The sequence below is a fragment of the Panthera leo genome, chromosome A3 (genome assembly GCF_018350215.1).
Source record: "Panthera leo isolate Ple1 chromosome A3, P.leo_Ple1_pat1.1, whole genome shotgun sequence".
NCBI classification, from domain to species: Eukaryota; Metazoa; Chordata; class Mammalia; order Carnivora; family Felidae; genus Panthera; species Panthera leo.
This window is the reverse complement of record NC_056681.1, coordinates 88,036,705-88,060,432: the sequence shown is the minus strand read 5'-3', so window position 1 is coordinate 88,060,432 and position 23,728 is coordinate 88,036,705. Positions and strand designations below refer to the sequence as shown.

General features: G+C 44.2%; 1 protein-coding gene across 7 annotated transcripts in view; it reads right to left on the bottom strand.

Annotated features, from left to right (window-relative positions):
- Positions 1-23,728, bottom strand: part of DYSF (dysferlin) — a 224,646-nt gene that overhangs the window by 20,157 nt on the left and 180,761 nt on the right. For all 7 annotated transcript variants that reach the window (XM_042932648.1, XM_042932652.1, XM_042932650.1 and 4 more), the window contains 6 exons: positions 14,540-14,638; positions 6,640-6,768; positions 6,155-6,310; positions 4,520-4,611; positions 1,727-1,897; positions 439-581 (listed from right to left, as the gene is read on the bottom strand). In XM_042932648.1, the coding sequence (XP_042788582.1) occupies positions 439-581; positions 1,727-1,897; positions 4,520-4,611; positions 6,155-6,310; positions 6,640-6,768; positions 14,540-14,638 (790 nt within the window). The remainder of the gene's footprint in view (positions 1-438; positions 582-1,726; positions 1,898-4,519; positions 4,612-6,154; positions 6,311-6,639; positions 6,769-14,539; positions 14,639-23,728) is intronic.

Sequence of the window (23,728 nt, the reverse complement as noted above, 5' to 3'; positions counted from 1 at the left end):
GTGAGGGGCCCCCTGGGCCTGTAAACACCTCCGGGGAGTCTGAGCTGCTCCTGGTGGGCAGCGTAGGCCTGTGGACATCCCAAACACACAGGGAGCATGCGGTGGAGTTCTCAGGTGTGAGCACCGGGCAGATCCAGGGGCGAGGGTGGAGGCTTCAGGCTCTCTGGCCGCCCTTTGCCTGCTATGAGTGTTGGGGATGGAAGGAGGGATGGGTGGGGCGGGGCTCAGAAGATACCACGAAGGCCAAGCTGGCAACCTAGTGCAATTCACGTAGAAAACTGTTTCGCAGAAGTAGTCTGCACCCCAAACTCCAATTACAGTCTGAGAAGCCAGAGCCAGAAGCAAACGAATCCTAACCACGACCTGGCCCCTGGCCCCGCCCTGATCCTGACGTAGAGGGAGAGCCCACTGTGGTTCTGGGGTCACGTGGCAGCTCACCTATTTCCTCAATGGCGTATTCTTTATCCTGAAACATCACGCGGTCTGTGTGGTACACAGGAGCCTTGACTCTGCGCTGCTGGCAGAAGAGGTGGAGGAGCTGGGAGGGGCGGAGCTGGTCCCTCCACTGGTTGGGTCCAGAGCTGAGGCCCAAACACAAGGCAAAGAAGAGACACTCCAGGGCACCGCCAAGGGCAGAGTGATGTGCACTACCCTGCGTACCACATGCACAGCATCACCCACCCTTCACTTTGACATGGGCGCCCTCACTCACTGTGTCTGGGGCGCCCACTTTACACACAGAGAAACCGAGGTCCAGAGACGACGGGACTTGCTTAAATACTTACTGAGTTGGGGGCGGGGGGGCGGCGCGTGGGTGGCTCAGTCGGGTAAGCATCCAACTCTTGGTTTCAGCCAAGGCATGATTTCACGGTTTTTGGGTTTGAGCCCCATGTCAGGCTCCACACTGACAGCACAGAGCCTGCTTGGGATTCTCTCTCTCTCTCTCTCTCTCTCTGCTCTTCCCCTTCGCTCTCTCTCTCAAAATAATTAAATAAGCTTTAAAAAATAAATACTGAGTTGGAATCTAAATGTTTCTCATTTCCAGATTTAGAGAATCAGACCCCAATGAGACCCAAATTGGCAAGAAGGGGACAGGGGCTGTCCATACATGAGTTCACCTGACATTAACCCCCTCAAGCTCAACTGGCACCCATGTGTCCCACTGTCTGTCTCCCTTCACCTTTCTCTTCTTCTTTTTTTTTTAGTTTTTCTCATGTTTATTTATTTTTGAGAGAGACACAACATGAGTGGGGGAGAGGGGGGCAGAGAGAGAGAGGGAGAAACAGAATTCAAAGCAGGCTCCAGGCTCTGAGCTTTCAGCACACAGCCTGATGCAGGGCTTGAACCCATGAACTGTGAGATCACAACCTGAGCCAAAACCAGACGTTTAACTGACTAAGCCACCCATGAGCTCCTGCCTTTCCCTTCTTGATTCTTCCCTCTACAAGGCTCAGTAGTGTCTTAAGGAGAAGTGGATTACAACAATATGATGAAGAGCCAGATTCTTAGAGTCGGACAAACAGGTTCAAATCCTAACCCCACCATTTGCAAGCCATAATATTTCTGGGCCTCAGTTTCCTTATCTGTACAATAGAGATAAGACCCTAATTGGATTGAGCAAGAGAACGCCTATAAAGTGCTAAGTACAGGGCTGGCACACAGTAAGTGCTCCACATTTGGGGGGCAGGACTGTTGGCAGAGAAGCAACCAGCCCCCGTACACCTACACACAGTAGGTCTGTGGGAGTCCACAGCGAGCTCCAAACTTGGACAGCAGCCTATTCTCCAGGTCGATGACTGTCTCCCCAATCTTTTCATCTTTGGAGAGGAGGTCATAGTCATAGAGAGTGATCTTCAGGTCCTTCTCCAGAGGCAGAGTGCAGGTCAGCTCGAACATCCTGCAGGGAGCCCAGGACAGATGTCAGAATGCTGTAGGCTCCCTGATATTGTTGGACACAGCGGGTACTCAAGGGAGGGAGAGCAGGACAAGAGCAGGGGCTTGAAAGCCTTCCTTGGCCCCTTCCTCCCCTCCCAAGAGTGGTCCTGGGGTCTACCCTCCTGGGTCTCCTATATATCTTAAATTATTACCCCCAATGCTCTACTGATGCTGGGCTTTTCAGGGAGAGAGAGAGAGAGAGAGAGAGAGAGAGAGAGTGTGTGTGTGTGTGTATGCACATGCACACGTGTATCAGATGCTCCCAAATCATCTGCGCTGAGCATATGGTATGTACCTGCCTGATAAACCACAAAATGAACCAATGAATTGGAACAGAAAGTTAAAACTGAAGCTTCTACCAGGACAACCGGAAGCAAGAGATGTAAAAGTGCCAGTGCTCTGGAATTTACCAAAAGGATGGCCCAGAATCCACTTTGGGGACACTTAGGGCTTCACACCTGCTTGCAGGGTGGGAAGAAGGAGGATCTGTGAAGAGACTTCTTGGGAGAGAGTTCCTGCTGTGCTCTGAGATCCCCATCCCCCATCCTGGTCAAATATAGATGTAAAGCCCCTTTCCCCCTGAAATAGTTCCCTGCAGGCAGGAGGCAGAAGCCTGGCACCCGACTCCCACTCAAGGAAGAAAAGCAGCTGGCAGCTGAGAGGAGGAGGAGAGCGAGGCTATACACTGCCCCCATCCTGGCTGGGCCACCATGATGCCCAAACGGAGCCACCCTAAATCCTACCCCACGGGACCTGGAGCTCCAGCAGTGAGACTCCAGGCCCATCTGAAAAGGGCCACCAGTAAAAGGACATAGCATCTGCCACATCGTGGGAGCTTCAGTGGGTGGGCTCAGAGACTTCTGGAAAGCACTCACAAGAAAATAAATCAGCTTTAACATCTGCCACCCAGAGAGTGCCCAGAAAACAGGGGCAATGAGCACATGGGGCTCTCCTCTCACAGGGGCTCCCCTAATCCTGGCCCTGCACGAACCAGAACCTCGGCAGCTAGTCTGGGATTGGCAGGAGACGTTAGACAGGACAGGGCGAGAGGCAAAGCCCCCTCCTTCCCTTCACACACACACCTACATGCTGCATGCATCTGTACCCAAAGTAGTACAGCTATACCCAGCTGGGAGAGGGGACAACTACCCTAAAGCCAGTCAGGTTCCTGATGGCACATGGAGGGGCATTCTGGTTACCACCTTCACACTGTGGGTTTAGGACAAAGCGACTGTGAACAAGTAAGCAGGAAAGTCACCTGCCTGCCCCGTTTCCGCTCAGGAAATGAGGAAGGTAACCCCCATGAATAAATGTTTACAGGATATTGGCAGACAAAAACAAAGTTGTGTTTTCATTCAATTCCGTGAGTTGTGCTTGTTCAACACGTGAGTTATACAAAGAGTTTCTGCACTCACTCTCCCACCTCGCCCTGGGCCCTGACACTCACCCCCGCCCCACTTGTGGAACCGGCCAGATCTTCTGCCTGGTCACCATTAGCCTGTGGTTCACGCAGGCCACTGGACCTCACCAAATAGAGCTCCTCCCACCTCCTTCCCTGTGGCCCCTCCCTCCCAGTCCAGCTTGCTGCTGGCTCATGACTGGCAGGACCGATTCACCTTCAAAACCAGCAATTCTCCAGGCTGACTAGGCCCTCGCTGCAGAGCTCAGTGACCATAGCTAAATCTATAGATACGGGTTTATGAATTCAATGCGTCATTTGACAACATCAAAACAACACATCTTCTCCTACCAATGCCAGAGAACTAGCCACCAACTTCCCTCTGTAACTCTTTCTCCAGCCTAAACAAGCTCACATCCAAACAGCAAGAAATTCAGGATGCCTGGGAGCTACTCCCACGCAGTGGGCGCGCATCCTTCCTTTCCCTGTTCTTAGATTTCAAGAAGCATTTTACTACCTTGCTCTATCTATCCGCTAGAGACGAACATGCAACAGAGAAGAGAATAATTAGTAAATGCAACATGGGATCCTGGATTAGATCCTAGAACAATAAAAAGACATTATGGGAAAACTGGCCAAATCTTAATAAAGTCTAGAGTTTAGTAAACAGGAATGCACCACTATCGATTTATTTTAAAGTTTTGACAAATAAGGCAGGGTTAGGTTAAGATGATAATGGTGAGGGAAATTGAGTATAAAGGGTATGCAAAAATTGTACTATCTTTGCAACTTTTCTGTAAATCTAAACTTACTCGAAAGTAAAAACTAATCTAAGAAAAAGAATAATTAGCCAGTGCGCTCTGAGTTTCCATTCAGATTTCTGATCTTTGAGGTAACTGTTTATGTGATCAACTAGGAGCTTCTGCCAGGACTCGTGTCTTCAGCACATAGTGAAAAGCTAGCTGAGGTTACATCCCTATAGACACGCAAGATCATCAGAGCACAGCTTTGCTGCGGGACCTGGGGACTTCCCAGAGGCGGCCACATCTCCACGCTGAGGCGGAGGGGGGAGGCGGGGAGGGGGGAGGCGGGAAGGGGGGCAGGGAGAAGGGGTGGCGGGGCAGAGGTGGTGGCGTTATCCAGATTGGTACCTCCACCCCAGCACCCAAGCTGCCCCCAACTTACTTTCCAAACACAGGCTCCAGAGTACAAGGAATGTAGTTATCCTGGTCACTCACTGATTTCTTCCCTATGGAGATCTTGATGTAAGGATCACACTGAAGGAAGAGACAGAAAGACTTCAGTGAATTCACTTTCCCAGCACATCTCTAAGGCTTCTTCAGTCCTCTGCCTCCCGATGGGGTTAGGAGGCCAGCCATCAAGAAGCTGCCATCCTGCCATCATGCCAGGCCAAGGGCCCCGTCCTGCGCACCGCCACACCGGTTGGCCCTGACATGGACTTCCAGTCACGGACTGGCAGTGGCAATGGGGTACCTGAGTCCTCCACACTCCCAAACCACTGCCCCATTGGGAGACGGTGGGTGAGGGCAAGGCTCATATCCTCAGAAACACAACGGCTGGTATTACACATGTGACTGAGCTAGCTGGGGTCCTCTCTGTGACCTCTGCTTCAACAGATCGAAGGGAAAGAGATGGCCAGACTTTATCAGCCCAGCCCAGCCAGCCTGGCCTTCCCCATGCCTCCTGCAAACACTAGCTCCCGGGAGCAGCTGCGGCCACAGAATGCCCAGGGTCAGAGGTGGCATAAAGAAAGCTTGAAGTGTATGAACTGAACACTGGCCACAGTCACATCTTGGAGGCCGCTGGTGGTGCCTGGGCTGGAGATGGCTCTAATCCGTCTGTGCTTTGACTTCCCAGTAGGGCAAGGGCAGCTGTGACTTCTCACCTTGAAAGGCAGGGCTCCAGGAATAGGACACCAGACCTCCACCCACAGCCTCAAGGACATATGCTAGGCCTGCACCCATCTAAGGGGATGAGAGAGCACCTCTGAACTCCAATCATCCCTGCCTGCTCCACTTCTTTCCTCTTTCTCTCTTCCCAAGTTTTCTCTACCCCTCCCCCACCACCTCCTCAGAGCTCCAGACTCCTTCCTGACCGCCCTCAGGGCCAGGAGCAGAGCGAGGGGATGAGATACTTGCCTCAGACGCAACATTTGAGTGAGTGCCAAAAACACTCAGTAATCAAGATAAACACATTTTGATGCAATATTCAAAAAGCTAAAATCAATGCCAACAGGCCCTGATAAACAAAACACTAAATTTTAAATAAAGACAGGATCGGTATTACTGATTTTTCCTTTTGCCTCAGGCTCCACCCTGGCTAGGCACTGCACAGTTACTGAGCCCTTTCTCTCCTCCCCACACCCCCACCACCTGAAGCCCAACAGACTCCAATCCCAGCCACACCTTCCACGTGGCCTCCTCCTGTGCCTCAGCCTCATGCTGAACAGACACTAAGCATTCTTCTAACAAACTCTTGCCGAGTTTTTTGGCCCGCGCTAAAATACTACTTTCTTCTTCCTCCCAGCCTATCAAAACCCCATTGATCCTTAAGAATCCTATTCCTTCCGTGAAGCCTTCCTCATTATTCCCAAGTCTTATGCTGCCTGGCCTTTTCGGACCTCCTGGAGCACTTGGCCCTCGACAGAACTGCATCCCGTCACCTCTCAGCGCTGTGTGTGCTCGGCTGGTTTCCACAGCTTACTGTGAACTCCCCAGGACAGAGTTGTTTCAAGATTCCACAGTCCATTTGTACCCCAGCCTGCCGTTCAGGAAGAGGTGAGAGTCCCAGGAATGTTACCTTCCCATTGGGGTCCTTGGGCTGCAGGCCGAATGCTCGGATGATGTAGATGCGGACCAGGCACTCCTGAGGCCCCTGGGCAGCCAGCTGGTGGAACTGTCTTGGGGGCATGGGAATGGCAGGGTCCTCTGGGAGGGGATAGATTTTGAAGAGGCCCTGAAAAGAATGAGGGGCCAACTCATTCATCATCACTGTCACCAACATAAACACCATCATGACCATTAATTACCCTCATCTCTGTCAGAGTCGTCTCACCAGGGACCACCAAGCCCACCGCCATCCCTAAAGGGATGCATCAACAGCATCAACCGTGTCAACAGCATCAACAGCATCACCCTCACTGTGACCACCTCCGTCACCCACACGGTCACCAACATCAACACCACGGTCATTACTGTAGTTACTACGGTATTGCTGCTCCTGCCCCCTTCACTTACTTCACAGTCTTAGGCCTCCCAGTTTGGGACAAGTCCTCAAGGACTTACCTTGAACTCCCCAATAACAGATGGGTCTTCGGTCTCCTCCTGAGTCTTGCCCCGGTAGAGCTTGAAGGTGTTACAAAAGTCAGACAGGCCCTCGAAGGCTTCCACATTCTCCAGTTGTGTGTCATAGACCTGCCACATGTGGGGACAAGAGGAGGAGACAAAGGAAAGAGAGAAAAAAGAGGGTCAGCAAAGAAAGAGGAAACATGACAGTATTCAAGTGAAGAAGAATGAGAAGGCACGGAGAAGAAAATGAAGGGAAAAGGCCATTTGCAAATTCAAGAAGCAAAGGCAGGCAGGAGAGGTGAAGGTCAGAGGCCAAGAACAGAGGGCAGGGAAGGAAAGCACAAAGGCAGAGGTTAAAGAATGCAAATAGTGGAGAGTAAAGATAGAGAAAGGTGAGGGACAGAAGTGACAGGAGAAGGGAGGAAGAGGGGAAGGCTCTGTTCAGCACCACTAGGGAACAGTTTTCTGTTTAATCCAATGTTCTAGGTATCTAGGAGTCATCATGTACATAGGGTGGTGTATTTTTTTAAGAGAACAAAATCAAACAAATAAATGAAAAGCTAACTTGAATGTTATCTGAAGATCGCAACAGAACTCTAGAAAGTTTACAGGTCTGCATTTTAAGCCACAAATGCTCACTGTCCAGGATGCCCGGATGGCAGTGGTACCAGATACCTGGCCAACGATGACTTTTGAACACTACTTTAAATTTGTGACCCTGATTTATCGATTTCATTCCCCTTGAATTCCCACTAACTTTTACATGCTAGTGTTTCGGAATTGCTTAGGTTTAAATGAAGCAAGAGTTTCCTATTATAGATGATTAAATGTACCTAACAGTTAATGCTATTAAAAACTTAATATACAGGGGTGCCTGGGTGGCTTAAGCGATTAAGCATCCGACTCTTGATTTCAGCTCAGGTCATGATCTTGCAGTCATTGAGATCAAGCCCCGTGCAGGACTCCGTGCTGAATGCAGAGCCTGCTTGGGATTCTCGCTCTCCCTTTCTCTCTCTCTGCCCCTCCCCTGCTCGCTCTCAAAATAAATATACAAATATTCAAAACAGAAGACCTTAACATACATGCTAAGTTGGTTATACCTGAAACTGATAGACAAGACACTTCAGGTAAATTCCTTTCTCATATTGCTGAGTATTATTTCTCATTTAGGCCTGGACCGAGTTCTGTTCCTTCCAAGAAATCTTTAATGATGCAAGTGGAGGCGGATTCATTGTTAAAAATTAGCCGTATGAGTAAATATAAAGTAAATATTATTATCACCTTACATTTTGATTCTCAAAAATAACAACCAGTTATTTGGTTAATATTTGACATGTGTCATTTTGAGTGTGCTCTTGACCCATTTACATAGTTTATATCTTTCAAAGGACAGTTCTTTAATTTGTCAATTCTACCATATCCTCTGTTCCAGTTCCTTATTTCTGCTTTTATTTTTATTATTTTGTTCTTCCTACTCTTCTCAGGGTGTTTCTTTTTCTTTCTGTTCTTTGTAACTTGATCAGTTGAAGCTTTCTTTACTTGGCTCCCTCTGTCCTGATAAGGAAAATGCTTAATGCTATGAAATTGCCTCTGCTCACTACTGCCTTGGCATTTACCCATTTGTTTTGATTATAACATTATCATATTCATTTTCTTGGCATGCCATAATTACAGTTTTCATTATTTGATCCAAGAGCTAGATGTTTTTTTTCATTCTTTTGTTTTAATTAAGCTTTTAAGGCTATAAATTTCCTCTGAATGCTGCTTTAGCTATAACCAGCAAGTTCTAATAGGTAGCATTTTATCATCATTTCCTAGATAATCTGCCAGGGTGGGTTTATATTTTCTCTTCTACCAAGAACTGTTAAAACAGAGGTGTGTGTGTGTGTGTTTTAATTGTCTAGATAGAAGAGAACTTTTGGGCTTTTGATTTTGTTATTATAAGTTCTCATTTGGGGCACCTTGGTGGCTCAGTGAGGTGTCCAACTCTTGGTTTTGGCTCAGGTCATGATCTCACGGCTCATGAGTTTGAACCCCACATTGGGCTCTGCACTGACAGCACAGAGCCTGCATGGATTCTCTCTGTCTCTCTCTCTCTCTCTCTGTCTCTCTCTCTCTCTCTCTCTCTGCCCCTCCCCCGCTTGCTCTCTCTGTCTCTCCCTCAACTCCCTCAAAATAAATACATAAACTTAAAAAAATAAGTTCTCATTTTGTGGCATTATAATCAAAAACATTGTCAGTGGTATGCCACCTTTTGAACTTTATTAAAGTTTTCTTCACGGCCTGTTACGTGGTCAATCTTTGTAACTGTGCCAAAGGCGTAGTCTCTATTTTCAGGCTACAGGGTTCAATCAGGTGAACGACTAGGCCAGTTCTCTATATCCTCTTATGTTTGCGCCCCCTTGACCTGACGTGAACCAAGAGGAGAGAAAAATAAATCTCTCCCTACCTACTATTTCTTCCTTTGTCTCCTGTAACTTCTGTTTTGTAAATATTGATATTGTGTTATTTAGCACATAGGTATTTTTGTAGCTGTCACCTCTTGGAATGGCACCATTTAATGTAATTCTTTGTCTCATTCATTTGGGGGACCTGAATCTGCTCTCATCTAATAGTAAGACTGTGACTTCTGCTTTTTTTTCATTTGCATTTGCCAGGCACACATTTTCACAATCTTTTATTTTCAACCTTCATGAATCTCTTGAGATTGGATTTAAATTTTGTAATTAATGAATGATTGATATGATATGCACTGATATGATAGATATGTTTGATCTGAGTTTATATTTATATTTATGTAGTCATATAATATGTTTATGTTACATTTCCCAATTTCATCAATTTTTTTAAAATCTTTGCCTGCATGGTCTAGTGTGTGTGTGTGTGTGTGTGTGTGTGTGTGTGTGTGTGTTTCTGATATCTAGGATGGGCTGCATTTATATTCTAATATTATTATAGATTTACATATACTAGAAATTCTCTAAGTCTTCTATGTCTTTAGGGGCAGTATTTATGAGTTCCCTACTATAGCAGTAGTAAAATAATGGAATTTTATCTCCCTCCCCCTCCCCCTCCCTCTCCCTCACTCAGATTCAGGCAGTATTGTCTTCCTTAGTATTTACTCTGTACTATTTGCTTATAATTTGCTTATGCTCCTGTTATTTTATTTGCCAGTTTTAAATACAATCTGTCAACTCTATTTATTCTACAACATGACAATCCATGTCCTTACTCTGTATGCCATCATCTCTCCTCCTTCTGTGCCTAAGTTTTGTCAGTTTTGTCACTTCCATAACTTCACCATACATATTTATATTCTGTCCTGTTACCCTAATCCTGCCATTTATTTTCAGTATAGGTCAAAGGTAAAATATGATCACAACCTGTCCCTTCGTTCTGGCTTTCCCCATTATCTCCCAACAGAGTTCATTCCCTAGAACTTCCTCAAGATGGGGGCATGAGACCCATATCCCCAGTTTCTGAATATGCCACTTGGGTGTCTGTAGCTGTTGTGCCTGAAGTGCAGCTTGGCTGAATGTAAATCCTGGGCCACCCTTTCTTTCCTTGATGATTTTACACATGGTGTTTTACTGTCATTGAGTATTAAATGCTGTTGTGGAGAAACTGAAGCCACCTTGATTTATTTCCTACTTTAAATGATTTAATTTAAAGTCATTTAAAGAGAGAAAAGAAGAGAAAAATGTATGACTACCACAAAAATTCTTTATCTCCAAAGTCCAATAACATATACCAGGATACATCTCAGGGTTGACTGATCTGGGTTGATTTTTCCTGACACACAGTGGACCTTAAGAGTATGTATATTCAGGTATTCCTTCACTCCAGTGACATTCTATACACTCTTAAGTGTCTTTTGTTTTAGTTCACTGTTTTGGTTGTCTTTCTCAGAGACTCCAATTATGCAAGTGTTGGATCTCTTTTCCCTGACTTCTATATCTGTTATTTTCTCTTTATTGTTTCATACTTCTGTTTTTTATTTCCATATCCTTTTGCTGACTTCCATCATTTCTGTCCTCTGCCCCTTCCTGTGTGCCTATGCCCCTTCCAAACTGCTGTGTTCTCCTTTCCTGAATCATACCAGTTCACATATCAGGTCTCCTCCTCGCACCATCCATTGAGTTCTTTCATCTCTCCTTTGCATTCTGACTGTCCTACTTCTGAAAAGTTCACAGCGAAATATTTCATTTCATCTGCTCCCTGGAAAAATTTGCCTGGTGGGTATATATCCTCTTCTCTAAGTTTTGATTTGTATTTTCTTTTTTTCATAGTATTTTTTAATTAATGCCCTGAGAGTTCTTTTATTATTACTCATCATGAAAGGTGTTGGATTTTTCTAGCCTGATTATTTCTTTTGCTCCTCTCAAAGAGGCAGACTGCTTCCCGCAAATATGGCTCATCTGTGTGATTCTTGGGTTGCTCCACCTTCTCTGCTTCTCTGAACCAGACCAGGTCTAAGGAGCATTTATCTTCAGCCTGAACCTTACTCCAAAGTTCCCATATCCATTACTGCGAACAAAGGGGGATAACTTTTATATTCCATAGTGAAATCTCTGCTTCAGGAACTATATTTTTTAACTACTTATTATGAAAGTTTTTAAGGACACACAAAAGTAAAGATAACAGATAATAAGCACCCATGTGCCTATAACCTGTCTTAATTAATTCTCAACATTCTTTTATTGGGAAGGATGGGGCTTTCTGAGACCTGCTACGACTATGACCTTTCATCGTTTTCTCTTCATCTACTGCCTACTGGCTTCTACCCAATCTTGGTTGCCTTTGGACAGCCCTTACATGTATTTTGGAGTCTGCGGGTTTTATTTGTTTCCAACTTTTACTGAAAATGGAGTTTGTGGGTTTGAATGATTTCCAGAAGAAAAGGGGGAAAATGCTGACTTATGCAGCCATGTTCATACTGGAAGTCTCAATAAAATACTTTTTAAATTTCCAAGTGGTTGGTCTTTTTGCTTAAACTTTTGTTATTAACTTCTCATTTTATTGCATTTTAATCTGTCTTGTATGATTTCTGCTTTTGGTAATTTATTGTTAAACTAATATGTGATCAGGTTTTGTAAATATTCTCTGAACATTAGGAAAAAATGTATTCTCTATTTTTTTATTATTTTTCATTCCCTATTTTAAAGCTAGTTTTTATGTAGCTTAAAAAATATTTTACCTTGTTATTCAGACCTCTTATTTACTTATTTATTTACTTGTTGCTTCATCTGCCTGGGAGAGAGATGCATTAAAATTCCCACTGCAACTTTAATTTCTCTCATTTCATATACATATTCCTACCAGTTTTGCTTTAAATATTTCTAAGCTCTACTGTCCTGTACATAAATGTTTGGGTGTTTTCTCACAAAGATGTGTATTTTTTATTTATATAAAACACCCATTTTGTTTCCTTTGCTTTTTACTTTAAATTCTGTTTCTCTTTTATCTGCACTTACCTTATTTTGTTTGCCATAACATTTATTTTTTAGCCAATCTAAGTTGTACTGTTTTAGACATACCTCCTAAGGACAGTCTAATGAGTTTTGAATTTGATATAGTCTGAGAGTTCTTATCACTTAATAGAGGAGTTTAATCCATTTTCATTTATTAGGAAAACAAATATGTTTTATTCTTTTTCTGTTGTGTTTTTCTACGATTTCTGGTTTTTGTGCTTTCTTGTTTGTATCTTTTGTTTGCTATCTTTTGCTACTGAGATTATGGGTTGTATTTTCCCCCATGCTAGTAATTTCTAAAATATGGGTTTTTTTTTTTCTCTACCCATTATGTTCTCCATTCTCTCCATAATGCTACAGGCTATTTTTCAAAAACTCATGGTGGTGGTGGTGGTGGTGGTGGTGGTAGTGGTGGTGGTTTTTTCTATTTACTTATCCTTAAAGGACAAGTTTTCCTTCCAGGTCTGGTTCTAACCATCCCCCCCACCCCACCCGAAACAGGTTGAATGCATATTGTTTTGGACGGTCCATATTCACTTGGACACTGTCAGAGATCTCCTCGGAGAGGTCAGGCTGGAGGGCTGGGTACCAATTCTATGTCCAGCATCTGAGGGAGCAGCAAAGGGGCCAGGGCCATGGGCCACACTGGCAGGAGTCCTCATTCTTGGTTTCTCTCATTTTCTGGCAAGGCCACAGTACCACATGCCAGACCCAATGTGTCGGACCTTCTTCCTGGTACACAAATAGTTCAGTCTCTTTGCCCAACCTCACACACCCAACTGCAAGTCAACGAAGAATTTGCTGCCTCAGGAAGACTATGTCTTCAGAGCCACTGCCACTGCTTGAGGCTTCATCTCTGCACATCCAGGCTTCCCGGCACCATTCACTCAGAGGCCCCCAATCTATCAGAGACAATTCTTGCCACCTTGTGGAATCATCCTCCAGAGTGGCCACCAAAGGCTTTTAGCCAGCAGAACTACCTGGAAGCCCAGACCACCCACCACTCGAACTGGCCTCAAATCCTGTTCATCTGGTCCCCTTCCGGGTGCTCCTCAGGGCACCTCCCTGCATCTAACAGTCCTTGCATACCTTCTCTAAGGAGGCTTGCCAGACAGAGCATAGCAAAATACAGAACACCCACTCAAATTTGAATTTCAAATAAATAACAAATAATTTTGTTAGATAAGTATGTCTCATGTAATATTTGAGGCATAAGACATATTTATCTAACCATTATACAAGATACTTACAATAAATTATTATTCATTATTTTTCTGCAATTCAAGTGTAACTGAGCATCCTGAATTTATTTGGCAACCCTCTCCAGGACCCTCTACGATTCCTTTGGGGTGTAACTTTGAGTCACCTCTGGTTATCTTTTTTTAAAGCAGTCTACTTTTAAAAAGCATAATTGTATTTGTGGAATTTCCTCAAAATACCAGAATTTGGCTGACTCATCCCTGGCTGTTTTTGTTTGGTTGGATTGTTTTGGGGGCTTTTCTTTGCTTTTTTTTTTTTTTTTTCACAGAAATGAAGTTTACCATATTTTTATATTTGCTAAGCAATTTCTGTTCCAATTGTAGGGGTGAAGGAATCAGAGCTCCATTCTCAAGCTGACTTTCCTCTTATTTTAATACAATTTTTTTATTATAGAAATGTTCAAATAATTTTAAAAAACAGAATAGTATAACAAATCCCTAGGTATCCATCCTCAAGTTTTAACAATTTTAAATATTTTGCAATTTCAACAATTTTTAATATTTTGAAAATCTACCAGAGGGCCACTCACATCATCTATCTATCTTCCCCTTTCTTTTCCTTTCCTTTCCTTCCTTCCTTTCTTTTCTTTTTTTTTTTTTTTCTTTAGCATTGTAAAACAAATCCCAGGGGCGCCTGGGTGGCTCAGTCGGTTAAGCGGCCGACTTCGGCTCAGGTCATGATCTCACGGTCCGTGAGTTCGAGCCTCGCGTCGGGCTCTGTGCTGACAGCTCAGAGCCTGGAGCCTGTTTCAGATTCTGTGTCTCCCTCTCTCTGACCCTCCCCCGTTCATGCTCTGTCTCTCTCTGTCTCAAAAATAAATAAACGTTAAAAAAAAGATTTAAAAAAAAAATAAAACAAATCCCAGGCCAGGCATGATTTCATCCATAAATACTTCAGTATTTTTCAACATTCTTCCAAAAGTACTTTCGTCATTGTTCCAGCCCACACTGACTTCTTGCTCTAAATCAGGGGTGACCTCTCTCACCTCAATTAGCTCATCAGGATTCATTAGCCTTCAGGGCACCAAATGAGGAGATCCTTTGGATACATGTGTTCAAAGGAGGTGACACACATGCATATGTATTGTCTTCCTGTGCCCCTCCCCCGCTCCACTGCGTATGCCCAGGGGCTGTTAGACTGAAGAGCACACTGTGGAAAGGCCTCACCTTTAGAGTGTCAAAGCCCTTCTCCAAGTACTGGCCACACTTTTCCCTCTCCCCTGTGGAGGCAAAGAATTTGCTCCACCAGTCGATGAACTCCTCCTCCTGAGTGGGGAGAAAGAAAGAGATCACTTCAGACACAGAACTTGCCAAGCAAGGTCCTTCTGGACCAGACACCTAGCAAGGCTGACGGGCTGGTGTGCACTTCCAAGCTCTCCTGCTGGGTTGAGTTCAGGGGAGCAGAGAGCCGCAACTCCCCACCTCTCCGGGGACAGGCTGCACAGATCAGACCACAGCACCTGCGCGGCATTGAGAGGCAGAGGCTCCAGCCCTGCTCTGCCCCCCATTCATTGTGTAATTCTGTTAAGCTCCCCGGCCTCCCTTCTCCTCTCTGTGACGTGGACGTTATCATCACGGTGCCCCCTCCATTCCAGGGACAGACCGAGGCTGAAATCAGAAGGTACATACAGTAACCCTTTGGAGGAAAATGTCAACAATGTGGCATTTATGAATAAAATGCGGTAGACCCAGGGAAAACTCAGACCTCAAAGAGTTGTCCTGCCTCCCCAACCCCAGAAAAAGAAAAAGCATCGGAAATCAGAACTTAGCCCTCCCAAGATCAAATCAAGACAGAGTCCCTAAAAGCCAACAAATGCTTACTAAGCACCCATTATTCAAATGGCACACCATCTAAAAGAGGTTTGTGACAACCCACTCTCTGCCCTGTCCTTCTCTGCTTACTCATATTTGTAGGAAAAGATGGACAGGTCTGTTGTGGCACACACTGGTCTCCTCACCTGCACATGGTGGGTCTACAGGTCCTCTCAGCTCTGTGTCTAGAGTGCTCCTCCAGCCGTGTCCTACCTGTGTGTCCTGTCACCCAGGGAGTCAGCAAGCTTCCTGAAGCTGGGATGGTCACTCTTCCTCAGGTCTCCCTCCAAACCCTGCCTGGAGCTGGGCATTCAGTCTGTGCCCGTCAATGCCATTAAAACTCACCTAGTTCAGTGGGCAGGGCCAAGGATGAGGTGTTAGGAGAGCCTATCTGGAACTTGCTTTTCCTCCTCTGCATGAGGGAATATGCTAAATCTCCCAAAAGTCTGCTCTGATTCTATAAAGTCAACTGAACGTCTATCACTGAGTTTCTGGAAATGGCAGTGGCTCCCTTTAATGCTCAGTCCCTTGAGTTCTGGCTTATTAAGGGTGAGAACAGGCTGGAACCAGGCCAAGGGTACCTGAACAGGCACCATGGGGAGAGGATAGGATGAAGTTCTCAAAGTCTCCACCCGTCCTGACGGTGTGGCCCTAATACCACTGAGTGGCCAAAATGTGATCCCCAGACACACAGCACAGAGAGTAGGTATCAGAGCAAGGCTGAGTCTACAGAGTCACTGTTAGACCCACTTACCAGGAGGGGCTTCTGCAGCCAGGAGAGAGGAAAAGCCATTCAGATGGGTTAAGGTACAGTGTAGCAGAGCTTTCTGGCTTGTAACCACTCTAGAAAAAGCCAGCATAGAACAAGGCCAACCCTAGCCCTGATATTTTAAGTTCAATTTAAAGAAAAATATGCCATGGGTGAATAAACATATGCAGACATATATATCAAGCTCATAACACAGAAAAATATATTTATACAGACATGCCCAAGAGACATGTATATACTGCAATGAACATACACCCCCACAAAAATACACACACTAACACACAGGCATATATATGTGCATACAGGTAGAAAGAGTTAGACTGGAAGTCAGTTTAGCTGTCTGATTCCTCCTAAGTCTTTATTTTCTTCCCCAGCACAGATACTTAAAGATTTGAGTTTACGATTCAGGCTCAGAGTCAGGCACAAATAGGCAAACGACCAGTGTGTTCTGTACAATGAAATAACAGAAGCACTAACAGAAGGACAGTAGTTGTGGGAAAGTTGTTACACTTCCCGCGGTCTTGAAAAACCAAGTAAATTTAAAAAAAAAAAAAAAAGAGTATGGAGACAGAGAATCTGAATAATACCATTAACAATGTCAATTAAGAAGACAACATTATGGGATCTAAAAATAGAAAATATACCTTCTTTTCCGGCACCACTGGAGCACTTAGAAAAAATTAAAAGCCACAAGCAAAGCTCAATAAAGTCTCTTTGACCATAATGCATAAAACTGAAAACTAATGAGAAATTTAAGAATTAACAATCTGAACCTTTTAAAAATTTAGAGCCACACTCTTACAACCTTCCTGGGTCAAAGAGAAAACCAAACCTAAAATCATAGATACTTAGAAAATACCAATAGTGAGAGGGTTATGCCCCCAAATTTGTGGATTATAGCTAAGTCTGTCTCAAATTCAGTCTCAAATGCTCTTGCATTTATACAAAGAGAATGAAAATAGATCATCTGATAGCTCAAGAAATTAGAAAATGAAAAATAGGAAGACCAAAATTTGAAAATGATAAGTAGAAATTAATATATTAAAAAAGGACAATATTATAATTTATAATTAAATCTCAGAGCAAACTTTCAAAAGGCCAATAAAATAAACACTTATCAAATCTAATGTTTAGAAGTAGGTACACCATTAGGAATGAGAAAGATCAAATAAAATGATATTATGGGGAGAATGAAAATATTAAAAGATATACCATAACCAGTGACAAAATGAAAAATGCAGATGAAGCAGAAAATCTTCTAGAAGAATATAAATTCCTGAAATTGATTCAAAAGTAATAGAATACATGACGAGATCAGTAACTCTAAAAGCTCTCAAAGAACTACCCTAAAAGAGATATCAGGTCAAGTTGGTTCCTTTGGGATAAAGTTCTATCAGTCTTCCAAAGAATAAATCAGGGACACCTGGGTGGCTCAAGTCAGTTAAGTGTCAGACTTCGGCTCAGGTCATGATCTCAAGGTTCATAAGTTTGGGCCCCACGTGAGGCTCTGTGCTGACAGCTCAGAGCCTGGAGCCTGCTTCGGATTCTGTGTCTCCCTCTTTCTCTGCCCCTCCCCCCACCCTGCACTCTATCTATCTCTCTCTCTCAAAAATAAATAAACATTAAAAAAATGTTTTTTTTTTTTTTTGTTTTTTTTTTTTTTTTTTTAATTTTTTTTTTTTAACATTTATTCATTTTTGAGACAGAGAGAGACAGAGCATGAACGGGGGAGGGGCAGAGAGAGAGGGAGACACAGAATCAGAAACAGGCTTCAGGCTCCGAGCCTTCAGCCCAGAGCCCGACGCGGGGCTCGAACTCACGGACCGCGAGATAGTGACCTGAGCTGAAGTCGGACGCTCAACCGACTGAGCCACCCAGGCGCCCCAAAAATGTTTTTTAAACAAAGAATAAATCATGGTTTACACACACACACACACACACACACACACACACACACACACATTAATCCCGTTCCTGAACAGAGTCATTAAGATATTAATAGATTACAGGATGTGAGGGCGATCTGGCTGCAACATCTGTCACCCCACCGATCACCAGGGTTGATTTGGCTGATCTGGCTGGTTAGGCGGGTGTCCCCTTCCTCCCTCACTGCTCTGTGTGCGTCCCTCCTGAAGCTGTGTGCTCCGCTCGGTCGAAGATGACAACCTTCCCTGATAGAGGAGGACCGTTCTTCGATCAAGGGTATACGAGTTGCTGTGCTCCCCTGCTAGAACCTCCAAACAAGCTCTCAAGATAATAATAGATCACAGCAGTAGATCTGCCATGGTCAAGCTGGATTATTCCAGGATGCAGGAGTGGTTCAATGTCACTGAATAAGAAGGAGAGAAAACCCACAGGATCATCTATAACAGAAATTCGCAAACTATTGCCCACTCACCAGCCACCTGCTTTTGTAATTTAAATACTGTCTGTGGTCGCTTTTTAGTTACAACAGCTGAGTTGAGTAGTTGAGACAGAGACCTTAAGTCCCCTAAACCTAAAATATTTACTGAATGGGTCTTTAGGAAAAAGTTTGCCAATCCCTGATCTATAACGTGCAAATATGAAATGGGGAGAAAGGAATGAGAAAACTTTTCAGTTATTCCTAAAGGAAACTCTCAGTTCATTCACCCTCATTCACTCGTTTTCATTCAATTAAGAAGAAAGGTAAGCTTTCTATCTTAAAGCAATGGCCAATAATAGTACCAGAAATTCTCCCTTCTGGGCTTCTGTAAATAGGGCTGCCTCTGCCGATAATTCCCATTGATGTGGGTAAAAAAAATCACTTGAGGGGCACCTGGGCGGCTCAGTCAGTTAAGTGTCCGACTTCAGTTCAGGTAGTGATCTTGCAATTCATGAGTTCAAGCCCCACGTTGGGCTCTGCACTGACAGCTTGGAGCTTAGAGCCTGCTTCAGATTCTGTGTCTACCCCCTCTCTCTCTCCTTCCCCTGCTTGTGCTTCTCTCCCTCCCTCCTTCTCTCTGTCTCTGTCTCTGTCTCTCGCTCTCTCTCAAAGATAAATAAAACATTTAAAAATTTTTTTAAAAAGTTGAAAATCAGGGTGGTTTGGGAACCAGGAACTTGGGAGCCAGACTAGCAGAGTTCAAATCCTGCCACCCCTACCTGTGTGACCTTGGATAACTACTTAACCTCTTTGTTCCTTAATAATCTATAAAATGAACAAATAATAGTACCAATTTGGTAGAGTTATGGCAAGGAATAAATGAGTCAATTGGTATAAGGACCTTAGAACAGTGCCTAGCACGTAAGTACAATGTCTGTGCTTATTGCTATCGCTGATCATGGTATTGTTGTTTCTTTGGTGCAGACCGGGTTAGCTTCTTGGCCAAGGATGGCTATCTCACAAACTGCCAGCAGGCACATAGCTAGCCACAGTCTTTCCAGAAGGCAATTTGGCTGCATGTCTCTACAGCCTTAAAAGTGTGCATACGCTTTGACCCAACAAGCTGTTCTAGAAATCTATATACACAATGGAATACTATGTGGCAATGAGAAAGAATGAAATATGGCCTTTTGTAGCAACATGGATGGAACTGGAGAGTGTTATGCTAAGTCAAATAAGTCATAAGAAGAAGACAGATACCATATGTTTTCACTCTTATGTGGATCCTGAGAAACTTAACAGAAGACCATGGGGGAGGGGAAGGAAAAAAAAAGTTAGGGAGGGAGCCAAACCATAAGAGACTCCTAAAAACTGAGAACAAACTGAGGGTTGATGGGGGGTGGGAGGGAGGGGAGGATGGGTGATGGGTATTGAGGAGGGCACCTGTTGGAATGAGCACTGGGTGTTGTATGGAAACCAATTTGACAAAAAATTTCATATTAAACAAAATAAATAAATAAACAATAAACTTTAAAAAAAAGAACAAAGAAAGGAATCATAGGCATAAAGATTTAACTTCATTTATAATAGTGAAAAATTGGAAACAACTTAAGCATCGATCAATAAGGAACTGTTTGGGTAAACTGAACATCCACATGATTAGATGTTATACGACATAAAAAATTATGCTGTTGAAATAGCTTTATTGATATGGAAAGCTATTCACAACTGATGAGATTGATACAAGGTTAAAAAATGAATAACATGATTTCATTTTAATAAAAGGACCAGAGCCTAAATGTTCATAGCAGTTCATAGCATATCTGAATGATAACATTATGGATATTTTGTTTATTCCTTTTATTTTTGTGCATCATTCAGAATTTTCTAATTCTTCACTGTGTGCATGTATTCCTTACACAACTTTAAAAATTAAATATTTTTAAAGTAAAGAGCAATAGCAGGATGCTTTAAAAAAAATCACCAAGAAAATGAAAATATAATTCACAGAACAGGGGGAAATATTTACCAATTATCTATCTGATAAGAGATGTGTCACCAAAATACATAGAGAACTCGCACAATTCAATAATAAAAAGACAAATAACCCAATAAAAAAGGAGCCGTGCATTTAAACAGACATTCCTCCAAAGTTGATAAGCAGCTAATAAGCACGGGAAAAGGTGTTCATCATTAGCCAAAAGGGAAATGCAAATCAAAACCCCCATGAGAAAACACTTCACACCCACTAGGATGGCAATCATAAGAGTCTGATAGAACAAGTGTTGGTGAAGATGTGGATAAATTGGAACACTGCTGACGAGAACATAAAATGGTACAGTCACTTTGGAAAACAATCCGGCAGTTCTTCAAAAGGTTAAACAGAGAGCTATCCTACGACCCAGCAGTTGGACCTCTAGTTATATATCTAACAGAAAGGAAAACTTACATCCCCACCAAAACTTGTACAGGAATGTCTGTGGCAGCGTTATTCGTAACAGGCAAACAGCAGAATCCAGATGCCCATCAACTGATGAACAGATAAAGAAAATGAGATATAGCCATACAACGGCATATTATTTGACAATAAAAAGCAGTGACGAATTGATGCACAGCATGGATGAACCTCGAAAACATGATGCTGAGTGAAAGAAGTTAAACAAAAAGACCATACATTGTATGATTCTATTTACATGAAACGTCCAGAATAGGCAAATCTGAGGCAAAAAGTAGATGAGTTGTTGCCTGGGGCTGCAAGTGGTTGGGAGGAAATGGCAGATGACTGCTCTTGGGTACAGGGTCTCTTTGGAGAGATAAAAAAAAAAAGTTCTAAAATTGATTATGGTGATGGCTGCACAACTCCGTGAATATACTAAAAAACATTGAATTGTACACTAACTAGGAACTTTTATTACGTGGATTATCTCAATAAAACCATTCAAATAAAAAAGAACAAATGACCAAATACGAGCTTATAACCTTTAAAATGACAGCAAAAGCAGCAATCTCAAGCATGTACTCTAAGGAGATAAGAGTTAAATTTTTTTTTTTTCAGAAGAAAAACCAAACGATCACCAAAAAAAGACCTAAATCTTCTCACACCCACTTTTCCTCGAGAAGCTCTCTCAGCTGCAATTTCGTCATCCCTCAAAGTTCCAGGCAGTGTCCAGTGGCTGGGTCTCCCCAACAGACCCATGGCTGGTGAGGAGCACAGCCCAGGGCGCCTTCCTAACTCCCGGTTGCACCAGCTGTCCTGCCGCTCAGTGGCTCTTGTCTCCCCTTTTCCTCCTGCATCCCACAGGCTAACCTCTTCTAACTCTACCCCCTTGGCAGAAATTGTGTGTGCAGCAGAATCACAATTTGTGTATTAACTTGTTTATTTTTTGCCTCTACAATCCTCTGTTTGCCCCTTTGATCTTCCCTGTGTCTACTCCCTTGCCCCTCTCTGGGGCACTGTCATACTTCCAGCCAGCCCAACCTGCCGTTAACCCTGCTGCGCATCTGCCCCGCACAACCCAACGTGGCTGAGGGAAAGAGCAAACCAGGGGCTCCGAGTTCATGTCACTGCTTCAAGTGGGTCTCAGGGCTGTCCATCCGCCCACCTCAGTTTCCCACTCCTGGAACTCTCCTGTCCCCTAACATCACCATCCGGTACTTTCTGCTTTGTCCTCAGACCTCGGGCACCTCCTCCCTCTGCTCACTCTTGGCCAGTGACCCTCCTTCCCTTGGAAAGCAGAAGCAGTCAGAAAAGAACTGCCACGAGCCCTCACCAGCATCTGTACCATATTCTGCCTTCCATCCTGTCACCACACATGCTCTGTTTGCACCCCAGCACAAGGCCAACTCCTGCACTCATGCCCTGGGTCCTGTGCCCTCTGCCTGCTCAAGGACACCACTCCATGATCCTCCTCACCCTCGCCCAGGCCATCCCACTCACATCTCTACTGGGCCATTCCATCAGCATTTAAACATGTGACACTAGTTCCCTGTCATTCAAAGAAAACTCTCTGACTTTCTCCTTTGGCTCCCAGCTCATTTCTTTCTCCCTTTTACAGAAAAACTTACAGAAAGAGTAATCTACACTTGTGTCTAGTTCCTGTTTCTCTATTGTCTCTGCTCAACCAAAACTTGTCAAGGTCACCAGTGGCTTCAGTGATCAATCCAGCAGCAGTATTTGATACAGGCAGCCACTCCTCTGTCCTTGGAACATCCCCCTTGCCTGGCAGAGGACCAGGGTGGTGTCCTCCCCTGTCACTGGCCAAGCCTTCTCAATCTCTGCTGATTCTTCCTGGTCACTCACCCTTTGGTCATCTGAGTGCCCCGGGGCTCTGTGCTCAGAACTCTTCTTCTCTCCATCCACTCTCACTCCCCGGGGTTCCCCTTGAGACTTACATCTTTAAATGGCAAAGATGCTAATGAATCCCACGCGGAGCTCTCTGCAGCCTGGATGACTTCTCTGAACTCCAGCCCCCCCGTTTCACCTGTCCCACTGACATCTAATAAGTGTCTCAAATGCACCACATCCAGAATCCAATTCCTGACCATCCTCCACCCACCTGCTCCTTCTAGTCCTCCTCGGATAAGTCAATGACACACCTTCCTTCCAGATGCTCAAGCCAAAATCCCTGCAATCACCTTTTGAGTCCTTTCTTCATGTCGCATGTTCAGTCTAACAGCAAACCCGTTGGTGCCACCTTCAGTACATATTCAGAATCAGACGCTTCTCCCAAATAACTACCACCCTGTTCTCCGTTATCTGGAATATTACACCAGTCTCCCAACTGGCCTCCCTGCTTTCACCCTTGCCCTCAAATCTATCCTCAACACAATAGCGCCCCCCCCCCACCACCCCATGCCGGAACGCATCAGCCCTCAGTGCAATCCCTTCAGTGATTCACCAACTCAACTCAGGACAAAGCTAAGCCTCCTGTGATGCAGTCCCCTCACCTCCCTGACCTCATGCCCTTTGTCTTTCCTCCTCATTCATGCTCGTCCAGCCACAGTGGCCTGCTTGGTCCTTGAGCACTTCCAACACCTTCATGCTCTTGCCAGGAGCTCTATTCCTCCTGTAGATCCATGGGTCACTTCTTCACCCCCTTCAAGTCTTGACTCAAATGCAATCGGCTTTATCCACCACCACCATATTTTAAATGACCACCTCTTCCCCCAGCAAATCTTATCCCCTCTTCCTTGCTTTTTCTCCCCAGCAACCATCACCATCTGACATTACATATATTTTACTTAGGTATTAGTTTGTTGTGTCTCCTTCCCCATGAGGGCAGAGATCTTTAGCTTTTTTAACACTATATCCCCAGTACTTAGAACACTGCCTGGCACATATTTTGAGTTCAGTAAATATTTGACGAATATGTGAATGCCTGAACAGCGGGAATGAAGGAGGATCTTTGGCTTTTACATTTCCAAAGGAAGA